The sequence below is a fragment of the Delphinus delphis genome, chromosome 12 (assembly GCF_949987515.2).
Source record: "Delphinus delphis chromosome 12, mDelDel1.2, whole genome shotgun sequence".
In the NCBI taxonomy this organism is placed as follows: Eukaryota; Metazoa; Chordata; class Mammalia; order Artiodactyla; family Delphinidae; genus Delphinus; species Delphinus delphis.
Window position 1 is genome coordinate 29,855,420 of NC_082694.2, and position 25,561 is coordinate 29,880,980.

The window sequence follows — 25,561 nt, forward strand, 5'->3', positions numbered from 1 at the left end:
GGGGACCAGCCCCTCCCTCTCCTTCCCCCAGGGAGCTGAGGCAGCCCAGCCCAGCATCCCCCCTCACAGTCACCCAACGAGGGCACCAGACTTACTCTGCGGTAAATCCTCAGCCCTGAAGACCTTCAGGCAGAAGTGCGCTCCGCGGAGGGCCACGCCGGTCGGCCTGAGCAGGTTGCCTTCAATGTCCTCCTTGTCTTCAGAGGCATCTTTTCTCTCCAGCTACAACACAACCAAATATGATTCCTTAATGTGCCTTCGAGCACAGTGTTTTACCTTCCTTTTCTGAGAGCTCAACCAACACACTTAAATGGTGCATCTCGGGACTTCCCTGGTGGCGCAGCGGATAAGACCCTGCTGCGCTTCCAGTGCAGGGGGCCTGGGTTCGATCCCTGGTCAGAGAACTAGATCCCACATGCATGCTGCAACTAAGAGTTCACATGCCACAACTAAGGAGCTGGCAAGCCACAACTAAGGAGACCAACTGTTGCAACTAGGGAGCCCACGTGCCACAACTAAGGAGCCTGCCTGCCGCAACTAAGACCTGGTTGCAACTACATAAATAATTTTTTTTTTAGAAAAAAGTATTCCTCAATCCAAAATTGCATCATTCAGGTCATGTTTATAAATAAATAAATGGTGCATCTTGAAGAAAGGCAGATCTCGCCCTGCCACTTCCTAGCCTGTGATCTCTGACAGGTTCCTTACCCTGAGACTCTGCTTCCTCATCTGGACAGTGGAGACAATGACACTGACCTCCCGGGCTGTGGGAGGATCAACTTCAATAACGTGTAAATGCACGTGGCACACCGGCAGGCACTCAAGAACTGCAGTCTCCTTCCCATTCCACCCATCAAAAAATAGCACAGAGGTGACAGAGGTCTAGGCCAGCCACTGTCTTCAATAACGTCTGTTCATTCACCCAACAAGTATCTATCGAGTGACTACTAAGTGTCAGCATCACGCTGAGGGGCGAGGGCTGCCGCAGTGAACAAGATGGACGGAGGTCCTGCCCCCGTGGTGCTCACCTTTCACAGGGAAAGCAGACCTTTAAGCAAATGAATGTAATAGCATGTGCTGAGTATTATGATTAGAACAGTAATAATAAAAATAACATTTACTGATTGTAGACACTCTCTCATGTAATCCTGACAGCAACCCCCATGAGCGGTGGGTCTCAAATGTGGCTACACATTAGAAACTGGAGAATCAGTGACTTCTAGACCACTGCTATACCTTCCAACTAAAATGCAGATTCTGGTTCAACAGGTCTGGGGTGGAACCCAAGACTCTGTATTTTAACAAATGCCCAGACGACGCCAATGCTGTGGGGTGCAAGGCCCTGGGATACCCCACTTTACAGATAAGCTAGATGAGGGTTAACGTAGGCTGGATGCAGAACCAGTGGGTTTAGAAAGAACAGAGCAAGGGGGCTTGTAACTATATTGAGGGGAGGGCAGGAATAGTGTTGGTGATGTGCCAGCTTGGAGACCTGGATGGTGGGATCCAGGCAGGGGCAGAAACTCATGCAGAGCGAGGGCTAACTTGGCAGTTTGAGGAACAAAAGATCCACATGCTGCACTTGGGCAAGGGGGTGGCAGAAGGATAGGAGAGAGGTGGCATCAGGCCATGCCCAGCAGCTCACTCCTTGGAAAGCTGCCTGGACCATCCTCACTCAGTCCACAGGTAGAAACCTGCATCAGAATCTTTGCAGCAAAATTCTCCATCCCAGAATGCCTCATGTCACACAAGTGCTGTGAAGGAAGTAGTTCTGCACTGCTTTTCCTCAGCTCACATCTGAAGAAAATGATCACCTCCTCTGCTTTCAGTCATCATCCTTAACACTGCTCATTCCCTTAGACAACAAGCACTGATTGAGCACATACCATGCACAAGACCTGTACTAGGCAAGAGGGGAGATAAAACAGTTCATATCTATTATACTGTCGCTGACCTCAAGAAACTGAGTCTCAGTGACAAAGATGGACACATTAACTGAACTAACAAAACATGGGGCGGTGACCGAAAGGAAAGACCAATCAGTTTCCCTGGAAGACAAGGCAGGCTTCATGGAGGAAGTAGCATCTGAATTGGGTCTTGAAGAACAAAGTGGCTTTATGTAGGCAGAGAAGGCATCCCATCAGGTGAAAAGGCAGGGAGAAGGATGGAAGTACATTCTGGAAGGGGTCACATTGTCTGGTGTGGCCACAGTACGGAGTCCATGGAAGTAAGTCCTGGCAAGTGGCACTTCAAAATCAGCCTGAGGCCAAATGTTCATGGCCTTGAATGTCATGCTAAGGATCCTGGACTTCATCCTGTACGTAACTGGGGGGCAGGGTGGGTCTCCGGCAGTTTTTTAAGAGGAGATTCACATGATTGTATCTGAGTTTAAAGAAGATGGTTTTGGTGGTAATGTGGGGTTAACTGGAGTTACAGCAGCTGAACCTACATCTTCATTCACACAGAGGCCCAGGTAAGATATGACGGGAGCCTGACCTTGAACTCTGGTCTTGGGATGAGAGAGAGGAGAGGCATGCACTGAGGTTGTCATGCCAACAAGACTGGCCAACTGTGTGCGTGTGGACTGACAGATGTGGGACTGAAGGATGAGGAAAGACGCTCTGGCCTGGGGAACTAAGTGTATGATGAGTGCCATTTCCCAAGATGTCACCTAACACAGGATGGGAATCAGGTATGAGGAGTGGGCAGCGAATGATACTGGGTTTCTATATGTGAAGTTAAAGGGGCCTAAGGGACATGTTCATGTGCTTTGGTACAGGCAACTGACACTGAGCGTCTGGAGCTCTGAAGATGCAGGCTGGAGATGAGCGATTGAGGAGCCTCAGGTAGACGGAGACAGGCTCCTCCATAGACAGATAGATGCACTGCAAAATCAGACTGAAGCCAGATGTTCGTGGGCCTTGAATGTCACGTCAAAGGCACAGCAAAGATGCAGGCAGCAGAATTTTGTCAAGCCACTGAATTTGAAGGATCCATTCCAAAAAAAAAAAACAAGGAAAAGAATGAGGGGAGTCATGGATGCCGAGGGAGAAGAGAGTTTCAAATAAGACGTGAGCTCCAGAATCAAACGCTGTGGAGCAACAGAGCGGATTAATGAGAGAAGAGCTCCTGGGGCTTTGCGATGGATGACCTTAGGCCAGTGGTTCAGGGAAGGAGGCAGTGGGAAGCACGCTGAAGGGGTGAAGGAGTGAGCAGCTGGCAAAGGACTGGAGGAGAGGGACACAGGGTACTCTCAAGAACTTGGTGACCTTGGTGATGGCTGAAAGGAAGAGGAAAGCAGCTTGGAGGGGAGGGGTGGGGAGAAAGGGTGAAGGCAAGGGTGTTTTGAGATTGGGAAATCTGGAGTCTGACACAGACCAGAGGGCAGGAGCCAGAGAAGAGACAGGAAGAACAAGACGGGGGTGGTATGGAGGACATGAGCACATGCAAAGGAGACGGGGAGAGGGGAAGGGAGGGAAGATGAAGGAAGATGGGGGGTGCGCTGATGACCCAGGGAGCTTCAAGCACTCACATCACTCCCACTGTGCGGCTCTGTCTCTCTACGGGGGACCGAGGCTGGAGCTTAAGACCAGGAGGTTGTTTTGTTTTGTTTTCTTTAAGTTTTTTTGGCTGTGCCACGTGGCTTGGAGGATCTCAGTTTCCCTGACCAGGGATCGAACCCGTGCCCTCGGCAGTGACGGCGCAGAGTCCCAACCACTGGACCGCCAGGGAATTCCTGACCAGAATTTTGGAAACAGCCACTGTGGAGGATGGGATAAGGAGTAAACCTCACCCAAGTAAAGGAAGACATTGACAGCAACTCCAGGTGACTTTTGCTCCCAAAGCTGACCAAGGAGTGGTGCGGACAGCATGTCGTGGGGAGGGTGGGGGCCACGAGGTGTGGCAGCAGAGCCCAGAAGCTAGTGAGCACAGAGTGAGAGTGCGGATCGGGGATGGGGGCCAGGCTTCAGGAGGGAGTTGATGGGCTGGGAAACTGAGAGGGGTCAGCGCTGTAACCTCAGTGAGGAAGAACTGCCATTCACTGAGGGTGAGGGAGGGAAAGAGGCAGGAAGAAACTGGTGGGGAGAGCAATTTCCAAGCTCAGGGTCTGAAAGGAAGTAAGATCAGACGTTGATGGCTCATCAGCAAGGACACGTCAGACCTCAGAACAATGGCAAAGATGGGAATCTGCCAGCAAGGACCCTCCTGCACCAGCTCTGCCTGTGCCAGGGGTAGGTAACAGCCCAGAAGACCAGGGGAAATAACCAGTGAGGCAGGCTTCAGAGAAGAAGGCAATCTACAAGCGATAAATGCCAGAGAGGGTGTGGAGAAAAGGGAACCCTCCTATACTGGTGGTGGGAATGTAAATTGGTGCAGGCACTATGGAGAACAGCACGGAGGTTCCTTAAAAAACTACAAATAGAACTACTATATGATCCAGCAATCCCACTCCTGGGCATATATCCAGAGAAAACCATAATTCGAAAGGATACATGCACCCCAATGTTCATTGCAGCACTATTTACAATAGCCAGGACGTGGAAGCAACCTAAATGTCCATCAACAGAGGAATGGATAAAGAAGATGTGGTACATATATACAATGGAATATTACTCAGCCATAAAAAAGAACGAAATAATGCCATCTGCAGCAACATGGATGGACTTAGAGATTGTTATACTGAGTGAAGTAAGTCAGACAGAGAAGGACAAATATATGATATCGCTTATATGTGAAATCTTAAAAAATGGTACAAATGAACCTATTTACAAAACAGAAATAGAGTCACAGATGTAGAAAACAAACTTAGGTTACCAAGGGGGGGTGTATAAATTGGGAGATTGGGTTTGACATATACACACTGCTATATATAACATAGATAACTAATAAGAACCCACTGTATAGCACAGGGAACTCTACTCAATGCTCCGTAATGACCTATGCAGGAATAGAATCTAAAAAAGAGTAGATATATGTATATTTATAAGTGATTCACTTTGCTGCACAGCAGGAACTAACACAACATTGTAAATCAACTATACTCCAATAAAATTAATTTAAAAAAAAAAAAGAAGGCAATGCTGAAGTTGAGAAGCTACTGTGGGAAACCAAAAGATGGCCACTCCTCCCATCCTGAAAGCCACAAAGAGCTGAAGCAGAGAACAGGGGCTTCCCTCTGAGTTGGTCTCAAGAAAAGTGGTTTCATCCGGGAAAAACAAGGGTCTGATCCATGGGAAGAAGAGGAAAGAGTGTCTTAGGAAAGGGTAATAGATTCAGAGAGTCCACGTAGAAGGAAAAGGAGCAGGAAAGCACAATGTCTGCCTGGGCTACAGAGGGACACGGGATGAGAGATCAGGGGAGGTGCCCTTGGGTGGGGCTGGTCCACCTGAGCTCCACTGGCCCCTGCACGGCACCCGGGGTTCTCCTTCCCCTAACCCTTTGCACAGCGGCTTCTTGAGCTCTCGTCAGCAGCCAGAGCTCTCGTCCTTAAGAGCCTCATGGAACTTGCCCTCCGCCTCCATGATCACACGCGGCTTTCCCTGGGGATTCCACCTCCCCAGCCCTCCTGGAGACCCGCCTTCCCCACTCCTGCCTCTCCCACTCCTCCTGGCTCACTCTGCCTTGATGATCTCAGTATCTGACTCAACGTTTGCGTGTTTGATTTCCGATTCTCCCATGAGATAATCAACATCCACGTGGACAAGTCATTCACCAACACAGTCCCTTGTCCTCCACCAGCAGCATCTTTTTTTTTTTTTTTTTTTTTGCGGTACGCGGGCCTCTCACTGTTGTGGCCTCTCCCGTGGCGGAGCACAGGCTCCGGACGCGCAGGCTCAGCAGCCACGGCTCACGGGTCCAGCCGCTCCGCGGCATGTGGGATCTTCCCGGACCGGGGCTCAAACCCGTGTCCCCTGCATCAGCAGGCGGACCCTCAACCACTGCGCCACCAGGGAAGCCCCAACCAGCAGCATCTTAATCCCCCTCCCCTGCAGCTGCTAGAGGGATGGCCATATCTCAAACCTCCAGCCACTAAGAACCAATCCTCTAGGAAGACCTTGACCTTGAGACCCTTCTCTAAAGACAGACTTCAACCTATCCACCTCCTCCAACCCCCCTCACACCAAGTGAGGCACCCAACACAGAGCTTGGCACACAGCACGCACTCAATAAATGTGTGTTCCCTAGCCCTTCCCTCTTCTTTGTCCTCCTCATCAGCTCTATGCCCAGTCCTCTTGCATCCGCCCTGCCAGGCTCATCAGCTACCTCAGTCCTGTGCCTCCACCACACCTGCCTTGTCCACACCTGACAGCACCTCCATCTTACCCCTCTCCTGCTTCCAGGCCACTGAGTATTATGAGGTCACTCTCCCATAAAGCCTCCAGCCCAGAGTGTCTGCTCAGAAATCCTCCTGTCTTGTGGTGTGTTTGCATACATACACACACACACACACACACACACACACACACACACGGAATATTACTCAACCATCAAAAAAGAATGAAATAATGCCATTTGCAGCAACATGGATGGACCCAGAGATTATCATACTAAGTGAAGTAAGTCAGACCAAAGAAGATGAATGTCATATGATACCGCTTATATGTGGAATATAAAAGAAAATGATACAAATGAACTCATTTACAAAACAGAAATAGACTCACAGACACAGAAAACAAACTTACAGTTACCAATATAAATGAATAAATAAATAAACAAAATTTTTTTAAATAAAAAAAGAAATCCTTCTGTCTGTATCTAATTAACCCCTTGTTCCTCAACAACTGTTCCAAACCTTCTCTCCTCTCCCCAGACATACAGAGATGCTGATACTTCCCCAACTCTGAAAGCCTTTCTCATTCTTACCACCTCCAACTTATAACTTTACTTACTGACCATAAAGATGACAATGATATATTCTTAGGTGATAAAATTCAGACTACAATACATTACAGAGTGAGTGATCTCACTTTTGCACCAAAAAAAAAAAGAAAAATATACATGTATGTCCTTCTGGGAGAATATATGCAAGAAGGTATTAATGACGGTTCTCTCTGATGGGTAGAATTATGAGTGATTCAATTTTTATTTATGCTTTTCCACATGTTCTACATTTCTCATAATTGCCATGTATTCTTTTAAATCAGAAAAACTAAAGTTGTTTTTTTGTTTCTTCATTTGGTGCCTCCAAGGCCAGGCGGAGGTGCTGTGAGGGGGACGAGGAAATGTACTCACGGGGGCTTCGTCTCCAGGCCCCAGCACACAAAGGCTCACTTTCAGGTAGCCTCTGGCCCCAGCAGAGAAATCATCCAGGTCCGAAAGCAGCAGCCACTTCCTGAGATAAGCATGTCCTAAGAGAGACAACACCCTTGGTGACCCCAGAATTGGAAGGACACAAGTCTGCAGCCACCTCTGGGAGCCCCGGGTGGACTCCATTGGATGAGATGAAGGACTCATCTACCCAGACATGGGGGAAGGACTCAAATTCTAGAACAAAATGTACCTTGAGTGTTCATTTGGGTCCAAGTGAGAAATGTTAACAGAAGCCCCTATCAGAGGCTGCCAAAGCCAGACCCCCAGCCATTTTCCTCCCCTTCAGGAAGTGACCAGACCACAGCAGAGACCAGGGTGTAGAGAAATCCTAGACTTGGGATCCAAATGACCCGTCCTGTCTGGAGGCACCCCAGTCCCCAGCAACCCGTGCTTGGGCCTTCCAGATTTAGCCCTCCAGCTGGGCCAGCTGAGACCCACGTGAGGGTCCAATCTTCCTGGGGGCCTGTTTTACCCAGAAGATGAAAGCCTGTCCTCTCTTCATTCCTGCAGCCTCACCTCCAAGATCAAACCCCACCTCTAAATTCTAAAATCTCCTAGAAGGAAAGATGAGTATCCCAAATGGGTGCCCCATGCAGCCTCCGGAACCCAAATGCAAGGACCTGCCCAAGGGGAGGAGAGGGTGACTCACGGGGCTCTCGGTAGATGCTGCCCACGTCCATCTGAAATCAAACAGAAGGAGGCACACGTCACACTCTTGTCCCCAGAGTGTTAAAGTATGATGCATGATACCAACCCATTAAAAATCCTGTTCTGAAGAACATTTGGAGACATGGGGAAATGTTCATCTTCTGATATCACATGGAAAGAAAGTGGAATACATTTTGATGGAAGTTTGGTAAAGTATATCTACGCATAGAAAAGACAGAGCAAAGGAAACACACCGAACGGTAACTGTACTACCTCTGGGTGGTAGATTTGGGTGATTTTTATTTTATTTTTATTCTTTCCTATATTTTATAATTTTCCGTTTAAAAAATCACAGATTAGTCAGATGTTGATGGTAGGAGAGGTTATGCATGTGTTAGGGGAGGGGGTATGTGGGAACTGTACTTTCCACTCAGTCTTGCTATGAACCTAAAATTGCTCTCAAAAACTACAAAGTTTATGGGCTTTCCTGGTGGCGCAGTGGTTGAGAGTCCGCCTGCCGATGCAGGGGACACGGGTTCGTGCCCTGGTCTGGGAAGATCCCACATGCCGCGGAGCGGCTGGGCCCGTGAGCCACGGCCACTGAGCCTGCGCGTCCGGAGCCTGTGCTCCGCAAAGGGAGAGGCCACGACAGTGAGAGGCCCACGTACTGAAAAAAAAAAAAAAAACTACAAAGTTTTTTAAAATCATGGATTACTTTTAAAATTAGAAAAAAGAATACTTTTTTAACCTAACCCTTGGGTTCTTATAACAAGATTAAAGACTCAAAACGTAAGATCCTGTAACATAAGTGTTACAGAATGACTCCAGCACAAGCCCATTCTTTTAAAGAAAATGCTTCTCCAGAAAAACAGACTCCGTTTTCTATCTTGTGACTACTTCTTGGAGAAGGGGCCACATTTTATTTGGATAGCAAGAGGAAGGTCAAATAAACCTGTGCCTTTTCTTTCCATGTGATAAATGCTTATGGATTCAAAATGAGAAAATCAATAAAATGACATTAAAACACCATTTGTGAAGGTCTCCATTACTAGTTGCCTTTACACTATGTAATCTGTTAAAACCATCCTATGCCGTTGGTTCAAGGTCCTCTGCAGTGGACTGTTCACTTCTGCACGTCTGGGACAAATGAGGGGGCAGGCTCCCCCGCTCCCTCCACTGCGCCCCACCCCACTCCACCCCATCCCCATGGACTCCACATCTGGACCCCACTCCCAACCCAGGTGAGCCCAGGGCACAGAACGCTGGTGTCACGCTGGCCCAAGATTGTCAGAATTACGAGGAGGGCTGCCTAAACTCAGGTCCCACGCTGTCTTTCCAAGATGTAAGGACAAATGCGAATTTTAAAAAGAAGCTGAATCCTCCCTGTTGGAAACAAGGGGAGAGATTTCCCTCTCCTCTCTTTTTGTCAGAACATTTTCATTAGAAAACTTAATGTAAGTACTTTCTCTATCTCTTTGACATGTTACCTTTTTAGAAACCAAATAAGCCTTTCGTCAGCTTTACGATCCAGGAGTGCCCTTCTCCAGGCTCTCCCATCTCTGGGAAAGGGAAGGGCCTACCTTAACCAAATTGTAAATCTACCCCCCATCATAAAAATGTGAGCTTGCTTTCTGTCTTTTCTTGTGGATAGAGTCAATTAGCAAACACAGATGGTCACCCCAATTACTAGGTAGATTTAGGATGAACTATGTGTGACTGAGGGTACTATCCAGGCCGCTAACTCGAGCACTAGTTATTGTTTAGTTATTGTTTATCTTGAGAACATATACGGAAAGGGTTGTGTCTGCTTGGCTCTATACAAGATTACTTTCTGTCTTTGCAATCTCTTAGCGGATGGCCCGTGATAGCATCATACTCTGGTTTAATGCTTATTCAATAACAAAAGTGCTTTCTTTCTCTACTACCTTTGTGGAGAGGATTTCTGGGTTAGGAGAAGATCTTGTTTTGTTTTTTTCATTACATTTTCCCCAACACAGACCAAGACAGACAGGATCTCTGGAGCACCAACCCTGCCCGTCATCCACAGAGCTTCCATTAACATGGATAAACAAGAACTGATTGCTTTCAAAGAAAATAAACCATTACCCGGAACTCCCCAATGAGAGCATCTGTCCGGAGGGAACAGGAGTCCACCACCTGGAAGGAAAGACAAGTTCAAACTCTCATTCACTAGCAAAGGTTGACCCAGACAGGAACCAACCGAACGGCTCTTCCCTCCCAAAAAATAACAGCCCACATTCCAATAGCACTTGCTGTATCCCAGAGATTGTTCCAAGCAATGTTTAACCCTCACAAGAACCCCATGAGTAGGTACTATTATTATCCCCATTCTACAGATGAGGAAATAGAGGCACAGAGAGATCATTTGTACAGAATCACACAAGCCCTACACGGTATAGGCAGGACCAGAATCCAGACACTTTGGCTTCAGAGCCCACACTTTTAACTGCTAAACTATACTGCCTTTCAAAGGAAAGGGGGAAAAAAAGAGCTGAGGTCCAGAGAAAGAAAATCTTGTCAGAAGCAGGCATATAGACAAACAAAACAAGATGAAAATCAAAGATCCACTGCAAGAATTAGTTCAGGACCCTGGCCTAAGGCACCTGACCCTGAACAGCAGGGACTCCGCACTCGGCTGCCGCTTGCATCTGAGCTCAGAAGGCAACCCTGTGAGCACGGGGGCGAGGCTGTGAGCTGCTCGCCGTCATCCAGGCTCGGGTGGGGGGTGGGTGCCTCACCCACACACACTCACACTCACACACACTCACACGTACTCACACATGCACGCTGAGCCCACAGAGGGCCTTCGGGGGCTGCCACGTACCGTGATAAAGATGGGTTCGTTGAACAGCTCCGCGGGAGAGTCAAACACATTGAAGAAAAGAGTCTGTTGATTCAGGGTGAAAGGGGGACAGATGAAGGCCCGCCGAGCCCGGGCAAGAGGGGACAGCCACTGCCCAGCCTCCAGGTCTGGTCCACACAACAAGTGGGCAGTGGGCTCAGCCCAGCACCGAGCTCTGGGGATTCGACCTCACAGAGGTTGTCACGTCAGGGACAGGGTGGGTGGCCGGCCCCACGGGATGATGGGGATGTGAAGCAGGGGGAACCCAAGGCAGGAGTAAGGGCGGGAACCCTCTCTCCAGTTCCTCAGATAACCTACTCAGGAACTGACACAGCTCTCCACCCAGCGCTAGCGCCATATGCAAAAACTGAATGAACTGCCAGGCGTCTGCTGTGTGCTCCCACCAAGGTCCTAGCTCTGACCCAGGGTCTCCCACCTCGTTGAAGAGGGGGCTATTTCCCTTGTGGATCCGCGTCCGCTTGGTCTGCCCAGCTGCGGTGACCTTGACCACAGGCTTGATGTTCACTCCCGGCAGCTGGCGTCCCTCGATCACCTGGACCCTGATCTGAAAGCCAGGAGGGGGCATGAGCAAGAAAAGGGAGAAGTCATCAGGCACCCACCCCCTGCCCGAGAGAGTCAGGAATCTCAGGGACCACCCTCACAGCTGGCCTCTTGGGACAGGTATTAAAAAGGCATTAGGAAGAACACTGTAAGAACAATATCTTCCCACCAAGGTCCCTTGCATCTATAAAATCCCATGGTTCCATGTAAGAGCTGCCAGGCTCCCCCAAGCAAGCTGCCAGCGGTAAATCCCAGGGCGGAGCTGAGGATCCCACCTCCGTTCAGTTCATGCGTGGCCCCACCTCAGACCCCTTGAAGCCAATGTTTCTGTGTGGCTTGAATATTCCTCACTGACAATCCCCTCAGAGGTCAAAGTTACATAGTGATGTAACCCCACTTTATTCTTATGTAGTATAAGGTGCAAGACAGAATGTCTGACATTCTGAGAAATGAACTTTCAGTAAATGAAGGTTTCAAGAACATCTGTGCTTCCAAATTTAAGCAAAATATTAAAAAATAATACATTTTACAGTATTAAAACTTTCATGAAAAAAGACGATGTTTACTGGTTCTAATTTCTAATCAGCAGTTATTTCTTTATTAATCGACTCTTTTTTAAAAATAAGATACTACAGAATATACTATCAATGGCAATGGGAAGGGGGTGAGTGATTTTCATTCTCTTCACTGTACAGTATTTTCCAAATTTTCTACCCAAAAAAATGTATTAATTTTCTAAGGAGAAAAACAATAACATGTCTTGTGAATAATAATAAAAATAGGTTAGAATTTTGTCTCTCAGGCAAACATGGTTATAACTAGAACTTTTGCTGAAATTACCACAATTTAGAACTGAAGCATATTTTTACAATTTGTTTCATTTAATAAATAAATATTTAAGTTTCCTGTTTTTAACTTTAATAGTAGTCCTGAATAGTTAAATATCACTAAATGCAATTACATCAAGATGGAAAATTCTGTAGAAAAGAAAAAGAACAAGCAAAGGACCCAACTTAAAAGGCAAATTAGGGACTTCCCTGGGGGTCCAGTGGTTAAGACTCTGCACTTCCACTGCAAGGAACCTGGGTTCGACCCCTGGTCGGGGAACTAAGATCCCACATGCCACATGGTGCAGTCAAAAAATAAATAAATAAAAAGAAAAATTTAAAAAGAAAGAAAGGCAAATTAAATGGGATAGATTTTTGGATAAAAAAATGTCAAAGCGTTAATATTCATAGTTCTATTCTGTGAAAAACTTGAACAAACTCAAATTGCACATGACCTTCAGAAAAATCATGGCTATAAATAGGGGAAATGGATAGAGGGAGAAAAAAAGATAGGCAGAGCTTCTCAGACTTGGGGATCTTGTTCAAGTGCAGATTCTGATTCAGTGGGTCTGGGATCCCGCCTTTCTAACACGCTTCCAGGTGACACCCAGGCTGCTCGTCCACGGACCACACTTTGAACAGCACAGCACCGGCTGGCTAGGGCAACTCTGGTTGGGGAAGCAGATAACAGTGTAGTGATGCTGACTCTGCAGTGACCCTTTTTCTTCCTTTTTTTTTTTTTTTTTTTAAGAGCAAAACCATGGGCTGGGCAGAGGCTTTTTCTAGAGGCCCCAAGCCATGGCCCCCCTATCTAGCATTTGCCCAGGACCCAGGGGAACCAGACTCCCACCTAGGAGAGCCCTTAGGACCTTCCCCACGGCTGGACAGACAAGTTTTGCGCTGGCATCAGCGGCTGCTGCGGGCTGAAGGAGGAGACTGCAGTCACCTGGAAGTCCTGCGGTTTGTCCGACAGCGGCTTTCTGGGTGCGGGCGTGCTTCTCTTCCTTCTTCCCCCGGGGTGGTAGGGGGGAGGATGGGAAGGTGGCTTCTTTGGGGTGATGGGGGCCCCTGGGCCTGGAGCCCCGCTCTGGTCCAGGAATGGCTCGGCCTCGTCTCCCGTGAGCCCCTGGTCCTCAGTATCCTCCTCTCCTCCTGTGTCTGGAGGAGAGGGTGCTGATGAGGCTGGGTTCCTCTGGCCCCTGGGAGGATCCTCCATCAGGGACCTCGATGGAGGACCCAACAGCTCAGCACCCAAATCCCCTTCCCCTCTCTTTCCCCACCACTCAGCCAGGATGGATGAGGGAGAAGAAGAGGAGCTTCCAACAGCTGACACTTGAGGGTGGTCAGTCCAGTGAGTCGACAGGAGGAGACAGAATGGCCCCAGCCCTCCCCACCTCGTCCTGCGGGATGAGCCCTTCTGGCCACCTTGTCCCACTCTGGGGAGCTGACGATGGCAGCAAGCGAGCCGGTTACAGGTGGTAGGATCGGGACAGCCCGGCCCGCGTCTCACCCGTGGGGGCCAGCCACTTCTTTCCAGAGTATCTTGTGTCCACGGTGCTGTCACTGAGCAGGGACCAAGTCTCAGCCCGGCTCTGTCCCCCACCTGGCACACGGGCAGGGCACAGCCCCAGAGGGGAGGAGGGAGCTGGTGAGGGAAGCCAAGCTAGCCCCCCCCCGCCCCAACCCTGCTCTCCCCGCCTGCCCTGGCCTGACACAAAGCTCCGAAACGGGCGCCGTATCTGTCCATCTGTCCCTCTCTCCACCTCCTGGGAAGGACTGGGAACTGGCCACCGCTAGGAGCCTTCCCCGAGTGGCTGGAGCCCACCTCTGTCAGATTCACCTCAAAAGTGGCCCCTGAACGTTCAGGGCCCTCAGCCTCCCCACCCTCGGTCACCAGGAGCACCCCCTGCTTCCCCCCTCAACCCCAGTCCAGAAGGATCTCCCCACCTCCGAGCTCAGACAGTGCCCAGTCCAACAAGAGGGGCCCTGCCCTGCCTGCCTCACCAGGAGCCCTACACGGGCCGCAGGACAGGCTCGGGGCACACCTGAGACGGGCTGCCGGGTGTCGTGCTGGGTTTGCTTCTAGCTCCCTTCACCATGAGAGAATCTTTCCCACGGGCAAGACCCCACCTGGCCCACCTATGTGGTTTCCTGTTCACCCCAGCAGGCTGGACTGTCACACCCAGGCCCAGCACTGGGCAAGCCAGCCACCCTGGGCTGGGTCCTCACTTCACAAGGCCAGGAGAGGTAAATAAAGAGAACTGAGGCAACCTCGAGACTTAGACAATTCAGTCTCCTCACTTCACAAATAATAAACTGTAGGACCAGAGAGGGAGTGACTGGCCCAAAGTCACACAGCTACTTGGTGTCAAAGGCAAGACTGGAACTCAGGTCCCCTGACTTCAGCCCAGGGCTCTTTCAGGGAAAATCCAGCTCTTTGGTTACGTGTCATTGCTAAGGGCCTACGGAGCGCCAGGGCAGGGAGGCATCCAGCTCTGGGGAGTGGGTGGGGCCTCAGGCATCACCTAGGATGGACCCCATCTCAGCACAGGCCTACCTCTAAAACTCCCACCCCTCTGGAGCTGCAGAGGGCAGTGTGCCCAGCCCTGGCACAGTCCCCTTCCTGAACAGCTGGTGCTGGGAAGGGATCCTCACACTAACCCTAGCGGCACCTAGGGGAGCCCGCCTCCTGCCCCTTGGGTTTGCAAGACAGAAGTCAGCTCTCAAGACTCCCCACCCACCCGGCCTCCCTTCTCCAGGCCTGGGCAGCCCCCACTATGAGGAAGACACCCTCTTCTCAGACTCGGGTGCCACTGCTAGGCTTCTCCCCCCAGGGCCCCGCCAGGGTGAGCGTGGGTTTCTCACCAGCCACCATATCCATGTCAGGCAGAGTTGGGGAGGGTTCCAGAGGCGTCGAAGGTGGGAACGTGGGCACGGTTCCAGGGAGAGGCATGTAGGACACCTGCAGGACCAGTGAGGCCTGGAAGAGATGGGGGAGAGAGGGCAGCAGGTTAGTGTGTTGGCCTCTGACCACCGCCCTCCAGCATCCTTCCTGTTCCTTTCGTCCCTCTACCAAAAATGGAGTCTGTGGCCCCATCAGCACAGTCAGGTGGTTAAGAGCATTGAATCTGGAGTCAATTCCACCACTCAGAAGCTGTGTGACTTTGGCAAGATCTGTAAACTCTCTGTGCCTCCGTTTCCTTGTCTGTAAAATGGGGGTAGTGATAGCAAGAGCACTTTCTGCATAGGGTCAAATGAGGATGAAATTAGTTAATAGAATGCCTAGTAAGCTTCTATAAATGAATCAGCGATCGAACCTCACCTGCAGGATTTTTCAACTCTCAGCATAGGCCCATCTTATGGAAAAAGGCCCCTTGGCCACTCTGCCCAGCCGAGGGTCCTCCCTTGTCTCTCTACCGACAGCTCGGCCTTGCTCTGCTCAGGCCCCAGCTAGCACTGAGAGGGTCTCAGGGTGCTGCTCAACTTTCTGAGCCCTCTTCCCTCCCAGAAGCACCCCTGTCCCCCATCTCACCCCCAGATGCTCCAGCTTTGACCAGTGAGAGGAGAGTGAGCCATGACGCCACTCACACGGACAGGGGAAGGCTGCCTTGTGCTCCCGCCCCACCCGAGCCTACCAGGAGACCGGCACCCTTCAAAGGGGCACCCGGACCTGAAGAAAAGGTACAGCCATGGCGCTCTCTACTCTTACTGCTCCCAGGCCACGGAGGCCTGGCCGAGCCTTCCCTGATACAACAGGTCCAGCAGATGTCCTGGGGCAGCCTTTTAATCGATCAAAGTAATAAAAACTCCAAAGTAAGAAAGTTTGGAAATTACAAAAGCCTTAAAGAAAAATGTAAAAGAAAAGAAATTGTCATAATTCCACCACTATTCACACTTTGATATAATTCTCTCCAGTCTTCTTAAATGAAAAATGTACAGCAAACACTTGTCTTTTACTTAATATTAGATAGTAAGCATTTCCCCAAATTTTGATAAACGCTTTATAAACATAACTGTTAATGATGCATCTTCTGAGCGACTCAGCATAATTCACTAGACATCTATCTCTGCTGAGTAATATTAGGGATGTCCGGAAACTCCTGGAGCGATTCCTGGTCCTGAGATGGAAGGAGCTCAAGGTTCTGAATGTACCCAGCTCTGCAGCTTGAACCCTTCAGGTTGGAGCCTGGGCGTGGGCAGCAGGGCTAAGGGAGGGCAGGGTCGGGGCAGGTGTGTGTGTGTGTGTGTGTGTGTGTGTGTGTGTGTAATGGGCGGGTGCTCAGAACACCGAGGAAGGAGGCTGGAGCCAGCTCCCCATCCCAGGAGACCTAGGAGGAGGCCCGGGAAGTCAATGAGACCATTTAAGTCCCAGATCCAAGGCATTGCCCTAACAGCAATGCAGGTTCCTGAACCACCGCCAGGTGTCGCCACTTGAGCAGCCAGCGCGCCCCGCACCCTAAGCTCTAGTAACGCGGACAACAGCCTCTCGAGAAGGCGGCCCCATATACCCAGACCCGCTCACAACCACGCCCATCTCCCCGAGACTCCAGGTCTGAGGTGGGCCTGGGAAGCTGTATTTTCCTTCACTTCATCAAAAGGCACTTTGGGCTTTTCGGAGTAGTAACTAATTCCGGGGTTGGGCCAGGGAAGGTAGAAGATGACCCTGCAACACCTTTTTGTGCCAGAAAACAAGGAAGTACTCAGAAAATGATAAAAAAAAAAAGTCAAGAGGACAAAGAAGCCTGCTTTCAAGGGTTCCCACAGGCCAAATCTGGTACAACTTGAACATGACAGTAAATAATGACGGGAACAGACTAAACCATTGAATAAAATAGGAATACGTGAATCCACATAGAAATAAATGAATAAATACAACAGGGGGACACTTTTCCTTACAGTGGAACGCCAGATGATCAACGCAGAAAAAAATTAATAATTGATTTAAGATATCACCATTTAGCAACCATCAAAACGATATCCAACCAAGAAATATCAATGGGTGTCAAACCTGCTGGGTAAAAACTGGATATGGAGCAAAGTATTTACAGAGTCACAAAATACCTCTCCCCCCGCCATCCTTACTCATTAGAAAAGGGAATGGATTCGTGATTGGTGGAGAAACCTAGCAACCACAGGAATCTCACCCAGCAGAGACAAATAAAGCCCCGTAACACTTGGAGGCTGAGGTCCTCTGACCCTGGGACCAGATTCCTTTGAAGAACACCACTTCCTGTTTCTTGGGGCTCACCTTGTCCAGCCCCCGTCCCTCACCACCTGGGGCTTCCGGTACATCATCTCTGTGCTCTGTGCAGAAGTGGAGCCCTGGCAGTGTAACTGCTCCATGCCGTGGCTTGGGTGCCATTAGCGTGGAGGCTCAGGAAGGAACGGCATCCCCTGAATCCCAAGACCACCCAGGTAACCCCTGCCCCCACCCCACCCCACCCCACCTCACCCCCGGAGTTTCCTGAGCATCAGGTCCCTCCACACTGAGAGCCCCCCCCACCCCCAACCTCCTGAAGGCTTGGCAACATGCCAGTGGCTCCAGGCCTGTGAACAGACCTCCAAGACAGAGCCAGCTCCACCTTTTACATCGCCATCAAGAAACAACAGGAACATCCCTGGCAGCTTCTGAGGATCCGAAACCCAGGATCTAGAACAGATCTCGCCAGCAGGGGGCAGGTTCCAGGGTCCACTGCTTCAGGACCAAAGCTGGTTAATACTGGAGGCCTCTAGCTCTACTGAGATCTAAAGGAAAGGGGGCATGTCTGTGGGCCCCACTCAGGGTCAGGACCACTCCCATCCTTACTGGGACATCATATCTCATAGCGTGTCCCCTTCTCCAGACATAACCAGAGCTGAGATTTTCTTTCTGTGGGATGTATGTGAGCTCCATCTCTCCTAGACCATGACTTTGGCCCACAGCCCTCAGTAGGACCCTCTTTAAGGCCCTCCACATCAAGGTGCTCCATCCGACAGCCCTGTCCCTCAGGTCCTCAGCCCCAGCACCACCACGCATACATCCTATCACAAGGCCACTGCCAGTCAGTCACGTGTCCATCAAAGCACGCTGCCCTGGAGCAGATAACCTCGGTCACCCATGTTGCCGTTCTGTCAACAGTATCACAGAATTCTGCAAGGTCCTGTGTGGCCCCCAGGCTAAGAGGGCCCAGGAAACCAGGACACCAGGACAGGCAGAGACAGAGGACAACCCCATCAGATCCTCCTACAGGTTATAGGGCCAAGCTCCCAGGTCCTTCGCCCACCCTGCCATGCTCAGCCCCGTTGCTTGCTGCCTCCTTCCTGGGCCACCGCGCTCCAACACTGAGCTTAGCAGGACCAAACCATGGACCAGCCCACCCACACTGCCCCCAACGCACTTCATGTGCCTGGGTCTCATTTACCTTGCCCTCAGGTGACACCCAGCAGCCGGCAGAGGGTAAGATGTGGCCCTGAGCTGAGGCAGGGGCTGTCGGCAGCTCTTCAGACCACCTGAAGGAAACTCAGGGGTTCACCAGAGCACTGTGTCCGCTCACCTCGGCGCCTGCTCCCAATACACAGGACCCTCCTGCCTCCCCGACCCACCCCGCCAGTGGGTTTCACGTGTTTTGTCACCCAGCGGGTTTCCCCTCCTGACCCAACTCTGGCATTTAAGGCTGAGGAAATTCCGACATGGTTTTCGTGGTGTATCAGCCACACCCTCATTAGCAAGCTGCTCTCAAACTACATTTGTGAGCATGTTGCCTCTTTCCTCCATGTGTGTCCAGCACCCTCGTGGGCCTGGAGGCTCCCCCAGGATGGGGGTAGCGTTTTCCCCTTCGGGCCAGAGGCGTCTAGATAATTCTGGCATCTTCTCATGGCACACGGCCCAGCACGCCACATCCGAAGGGACTTGGGTGAGAATGCCGAGCGACAGGCAGGTGGAGCCCACGGGCCAGCGTGCAGCAGGCCCCTCCTCTCCTCTCAGTCCCTCTGGGGTTTTCTAAGGATCCCACAAGCCCTGACTTCACTCCCCTCACACCATCAGCAGGTTCCCTTGGCCCTCTGAGGTCATCCGAGCTACAACCAACAGGGGATGCCTGGCAAACTCTGTCCATCGGACTCAGCCCAGAAATCGGCCTCAGTAAATGGCCAGTGAGAATGCACAGCCGCTGACAGGGCTCTCTGTCCCTTCTGAGCAAATCCCCAGCTCTCTGTGCTCCCAACTGCCGTGCAACCAGCCCCAGGCCCCGGGTGGGGAGCCCCAGTTCAGAGGGCCTTGGGAGCTGCCTGGGGCTGCAGTGTGACTCAGCACAATCACAGGGGCTAGAAGACGGTCCTGGACCCTCTCCACAGGCCAGAGCTACCTCCTGGGCTGCAGGGAAGGAGGCCCCATGCTATATCGTGATTTGTAAGACATATATATTTGGTCACTGAGATGAGCAAAATATATTTTTCATAGATATTTCGTCTTTGTCCACATTTCCTGGCTTACGGCTTCCAAAACTCTTGGAATTTCTTAAGTGCCAAGAGTGACAAAGGTGGTCTCTTGTTATGTTAATGGAGTGACCTTTGGACCCCACCTAAGGATGGGGCTGGTTGCCAGGAGGACCAACTGTGTGAACAGAGGGTTGTAACTTCAGTCCCACCCCCAACCTCCAGGGATGGAAGAGGGGCTGGAGGTTGAATCAGTCACTGATGGTCAGCGATTTAATCAATCATGCTTAAGTCACGAAGCCTCCATAAAAACCCTAAAGGCTGTGTTTCAGAGAGCTTCTGTGTTGGAGAACATGTGGAAGCTGGAGAGAGTTGTGCTCCCGGAGAGGGCATGGAAGCTCTGTGCCTCTTCCCCATGCCTTGCCTGTGTGTCTCTTCTGTCTGGCTATTCCTGAGTTATACCCTTTTCTAATAAACTGCTACAGTGGCACAGTGCTTAAGAATCCCCCTGCCAATGCAGGGGACACGGGTTCGAGCCCTGGTCCGGGAGGATCCCACATGCCGCAGAGCAGCTAAGCCCGTGCGCCACAACTACTGAGCCCGCGCTCTACAGCCCGTGAGCCACAACTACTGAAGCCTGCGTGCCTAGAGCCCGTGCTCTGCAACAGGAGAGGCCACCGCAGTGAGAAGCCTGCGCACTGCAACCAAGAGTAGCCCCCGCTCGCCGCAACTAGAGAAAGCCCACGTGCAGCAACGAAGACCCAACGCAGCCAAAAATAACAAAATAAATAAATTTTTAAAAATAAATAAACTGGTAATCTAGTAAGTAAAATGTTTCTCTGAGTTCTGTGAGCCACTCTAGCAAATTCATTGAAACTGTGGAGGAGGTTCTGGGAACCTCTGATTTATAGCCAGTTGGTCAGAAGCACAGGTAACAGCCTGGGCTTGCGACTGGTATCTGAAGGGGGGTGGGGGGCAGGACTGAGCATTTAACCTGTAGGATCTGATGCTATGGCCAGGTAGATAGTGTCAGGATTGAGTTGAATCGCAGCCACCCAGCTGGTGTCTGGAGTATTGCTGGTGGGTGTGGAGAAGCCTCCACGCACACCTTGGAGGTGGGTCCAGGAACCTAATTTACCCCAGCTCCCGGAGCCTGTGCTCAGCGGCCACCCATCACCTTGTGGCTCTCACAGCCCCTTCCTGGAGGGGTGTGTGACACAGTGGCAAGCACTGGCGGGAAACACCAGCGTCGCAGATGCAGAGAGGGCGAGAGCGAGGAGATGACTGAGTGGCCCAGCCAGGAAGCGAGAAACCCCGGTTGGAGGCACTGGGGGCCCGACCCTCAGCAAAGTAGGCAGCGCTGTCCCTGAGACGCCGTGGAGAAGCACCGAGCAGATCCCCTGACTCAAAATGCCTCTTTCCCCAGCTGCCTCGATGCCTGTCACTCCTGCATTCGTGCTCTCCGTCTCAGAGGAGCCAGCTCTGGCCCACTTCACGATCCCTAGAAGGGTAGCTCAGCAGTCCCGGAGCCCTTCCTGACTACAGGAAGCATTAGCAGACTGAAGGGCTCCAAGGGAGGACAAAAGCGACTCAAGAGGTGATGGAGACAGGCTCAGCGAACCCTGCACGGAACCAGAATGTTCTACCAGTGAGCACTGTCTGAGAAAGGGATGAATTCTCTGAGAAGTGGCATTTCCCCACCAAGGAAGCATCCCAGCCATCACTGGCCTAAGGCACCTTAGGAGAAAATTCCAGCATCAGAAGGGCAGTGAACCAGGGGTCCGTTCAAGTCCCTTCCATGACTGAGAGCTTAGGAGATGTGCCCCCTGATTCGTGTCCCAGGCTGGACGCCGATTCACTGTGTGACTTCAGTCATTCACTCTCTTTCTCCAGCTCCCAGTTCCCAGCAGTGGTTCCATTCAGAGCTCTGCCCAGACCGGCCACTTCCTGACTCACCAAGCCAGCCAAGAGCCCCCAACCTCACACACACACGCACACGCACACGCACATGCACACACTCCACCAGGCAAGGTAGCCACACTCTGTCTGACAGACTCCCCAGGGCCCCGCTGGGAGGAAGTACTTCCAGACTGTTAGTCCCCGCAGTGCATCCTGGGAGGTGGGGCTGACCCAGAGGGAAGGTCAGGAATTCTACTGACCATGAAGTAAGAACCCCGCAGGGTATATTTAGCTCACTAAAAATAACGGGAGGCCAGAGATGAGGGCTGGGAATTGTCTGGGAGGACTGGGAGAGCACTGGGAAGGCTGGCGGAGGAGCAGGAAGGACTATGGAGGAAGGGAAGGGGGTCTGACAGGTCCTGGTGGGCAGGGGAGGGGGGTGTCTGTTCCCCTTCCCTTGTGATCTGTGACCCAGATGACTCAGATATTCTGGATCTGGAAAAGGGGCCTGGATGGTGAGGAAGGGCTACCAGGCAGATGGAGGCTCCGTAACCAAGGCTGCCGAGAAGCTTGGGAAGACCTCGGGTTTCCAGTGAAAAACCAAGCCCGGGAGGTGACCCAGGGGCAGGCTGCTGTGCGGCAAGGCTGACTGGAGCCCTGCAGGTGGGGCCAGGTCCCTCCTCTTCCCCTCCCATCCCTTCCACCCCTGAGCCCCTCCCGGGCACTCCGAGCTCCAGCCAGGGCAGGCCGGGCCTGGTTGCTGGGGGCTGGACTCTGACACCCCACTGGGGTCAGGAGGGCAAAGCCTCAGACAGAAACCGGCCAGATGCAGAGGCCGGTGGACACTTACCCCTGTGGGCTGCTTCTTGCTGTCCAGCAGCGGGGCATTGAAGCTGGCAGACAGACTGGGGGTGGCAAGGACCTCCCGGAGTGGGACGTTGGCCTCCCCCAGGAACCTGAGAGGAGAGAAAAGTAGACTGTAGAAGAGCAGCCTAATGCGCCCAGTTCCTCCCCCGTATGCCCTTCACCACCGCCACCTCACGGATGCCCCACAGACCAACTGATCTGCCTAGAATGCCTAGGACCCCTCAAGGCTCCCCCGGCAGCCCTGCCCCCAGCTACCCCATCACCATCCCTGGAAGACCAGGCCCCTCTCCCTGCACGAGAAGGACAAGAGACACTTCCCCCAAGGTCAACTTTGACCCCTTCTGCCCCGCCCCCACCCAGAGGCCCAGCCCTGCCACCCCGTCTGCCTGGGTTGTTTTGCCCATCAGACCTGAACAGTGCACCAGAGCAGCATCTCCTGAAAGCAGGGGCAGTTTCGCCGCCACTGCCTCTGCATTCTCCTCTGCCCCAGCAGCTCTCCTGACCCACAGCTACACAGACCATCTACACTGGTTTCCCAGAGCTCAGCCAGCAACGATGATAAATGAAAAACACACAGACCTTCCTATCTTCGGGGACAGGGAGAAAGGAAAACTGGGGCAGGGGAGGCATGCCCCACTCCCAAGAGACTATCACCCCACACACACCTGAGGCCGCATCTCTGACTGAGGGGAAGAGGCCCATAGATGGATGAGCTCTTAGGAAAGAGAAGGTCACCACCTGATGTTCAGTGAAGGTACCCTTCAAAGAGTGCCAAGGAAAAAGGTTGTGTCCCTAAGCTAAAAAGTGAGCAAACTGCATCCTGCAGCAGCGGCAGGAAACCAGGGCAGCGAGTGGCCTGTGTCAACCAGAACCGTTGCCCAGTGCCTACATCGGACTTGGGTGTGCCTCCTGCACATTACTGTCAGGACACAAACAACGACCAGCCACAGGTGTACTCTCATCATTTGCTTGTTAATTTTTTGTTTTTCCGATGGATAAATAGCACACCTATTATCTGGGACCTTCCTTTTTCTGGTCTCTATAACAACTGATTTGAACATGAGTTTTTATTACTGATGAAATAAAACTTCCATCCTGACCTAACGGGCTGACTATTAAAACTGGCTGCTTACAATGAGGTACCACTTCACATCCATTACTACTATCAGAAAACAGAAAACAACAAATGCTCACGAGGATGTTGAGAAATTGAAACCCTTGCACACCATTGGTTGGAATGGAAAACAGCATGGCGGTTCCTCAAAAAAATTAAATATAGAATTACCAGGACTTCCCTGGTGGCACAGTGGTTAAGAATCTGCCTGCCAATGCAGGGGACATGGGTTCGATCCCTGGTCCGGGAAGATCCCACATGCTGCGGAGCAACCAAGCCCGTGAGCCACAGCTACTGAGCCCACATGCCGCAACTCCTGAGCCCACATGCTGCAACTACTGAAGCCCGTGCCTAGAGCCTGTGCACCGCAACAAAGAGTAGCCCCCACTCACCACAACTAGAGAAAGCCCACGTGCAGTAACAAAGACCCAACACGGCCAAAAATAAATAAAATTAAAAAAAAAACACTATAAAGCTTTTAATAAATAAATATAGATTACCATATGATTTGGCAATTCCACTTCTGAGTAAATACCCAAAAGAATTGAAATCAGGGACTCAAGGAGATTTTTTTTTTTTTTTTTTGCGATACGCGGGCCTCTCACTGTTGTGTCCTCTCCCATGGCGGAGCACAGGCTCTGGACGCGCAGGCTCAGCGGCCATGGCTCACGGGCCCAGCCGCTCCGCGGCATGTGGGATCCTCCCGGACCGGGGCACAAACCCGTGTCCCCTGCATCGGCAGGCGGACTCTCAACCACTGCGCCACCAGGGAAGCCCCTCAAGGAGATATTTGTACACCCAAGTTCATAACAGCATTATTCACAATTGCCAAAAGATGTGAGGCAGGAGATAGATGGGCTCCAGGTTAGACATTTTCAGCCAACCTCCTGTTTACACATCCAGATAGAAACAACAACAGGAACAGGGTAAATAGCTGGACTTTGCCTCCGGTGGACACTTTAAGATAACAGTAATCGCAGGGGCAGAGAGGAGCTGAACCCTAACCAGATAAGAGAAAAAGAGACCACATTTTTCTCATTCTCTAGGTCAAGGAGGCCTTCCCAACTACACATGTGCAGAAAGGCTCCTCAGGGGTCAAAAAGCGAGGGGCACCACCCCATAGTAGGTGATGTCAACCTACGTCTAGGCCTCTTCACTAGAATCCAACTTGGCTCAGAGATGCACACACACACAGAGGAGGACCCTGAGTTAAACCAAATACAGACACAGAGCCGGGCAAAGCAAGATGATTGGCCAGAGGAAACCTGGACGAAATGCCCCATAAAAGTGATTCAAACTACCACGAGGGTGCGACCCTGAGCCTGCCCCTGTGAGTCTATTCACATGTTTTTCCTCCTAATAAACACTTTGCTTATTTCAGTACTGTCTGCCTCTTTGTGGAAATTCATTTCTACAAAGCCAACGGGCCAGGGCCTTGTCACTGGACACTGTCCCTGGTGGTCTAGTGGCTAGAATTCGGCGCTCTCACTGCCGCGGCCTGACTTCAATCTCTGGCTGGGGAACCAAAATCCTGCTTCAAGCCGCTGCAGGCCGAGGCCAATACCAAACCTAGATTTAATACCGGGTCTAGTCGCAGTTTCAACCTTTCCCAGAAATGTAATCTTAATAGGCCAGTCTAGAATGTTCTGGTCAAGCACCAGAAAGGTAATCTGTCTTGTGGGGCATCTCTACCCCACTCCCACCCCACCCAGAAGAAGACGAGGCAATCTGCATGATAAACCCTTGCCTGTCTGTTCCCCACCCAAAAAAGTTGATGTCCTGACTTTAAAATAACCCTTCATATTCTTTTGTTAATACCTTCTTGCCCCACCCTCCTTCTGCCTATAATATCTTCCATTTTGCACAACCCCTTGGAGTGCCTTTCTAGTTGCTAGATGGGACGCTGTCAGATTCATAACTCAATGAATAAAAAACCAATTAGATCTTCAAATGTACTTAGTTGAATTTTGTTTTTTAATAGGGCTAAAGGGAGAGATGTTTGCTAATATTCATTCCAGGGTTCTAACACCCCTCATGATGCTAGGAATTTCCTAGAAT

General features: G+C 51.1%; 1 protein-coding gene across 9 annotated transcripts in view; it reads right to left on the reverse strand.

The window, feature by feature from the left end:
- The window catches only part of DYSF (dysferlin), a 221,972-nt gene that overhangs the window by 153,877 nt on the left and 42,534 nt on the right, over positions 1-25,561 (reverse strand). For 5 of the 9 annotated variants that reach the window (XM_060026397.1, XM_060026395.1, XM_060026393.1 and 2 more), the window contains exons 4-13: positions 22,373-22,478; positions 15,076-15,190; positions 13,721-13,813; positions 13,157-13,368; positions 11,259-11,387; positions 10,805-10,867; positions 10,066-10,116; positions 7,961-7,991; positions 7,234-7,349; positions 96-222 (exon numbers count right to left, since the gene is read on the reverse strand). In XM_060026397.1, coding sequence (XP_059882380.1) covers positions 96-222; positions 7,234-7,349; positions 7,961-7,991; positions 10,066-10,116; positions 10,805-10,867; positions 11,259-11,387; positions 13,157-13,368; positions 13,721-13,813; positions 15,076-15,190; positions 22,373-22,478 — 1,043 coding nt within the window. The remainder of the gene's footprint in view (positions 1-95; positions 223-7,233; positions 7,350-7,960; positions 7,992-10,065; positions 10,117-10,804; positions 10,868-11,258; positions 11,388-13,156; positions 13,369-13,720; positions 13,814-15,075; positions 15,191-22,372; positions 22,479-25,561) is intronic. The other 4 variants (XM_060026401.1, XM_060026399.1, XM_060026400.1 and 1 more) reach the window with 1 other exon arrangement.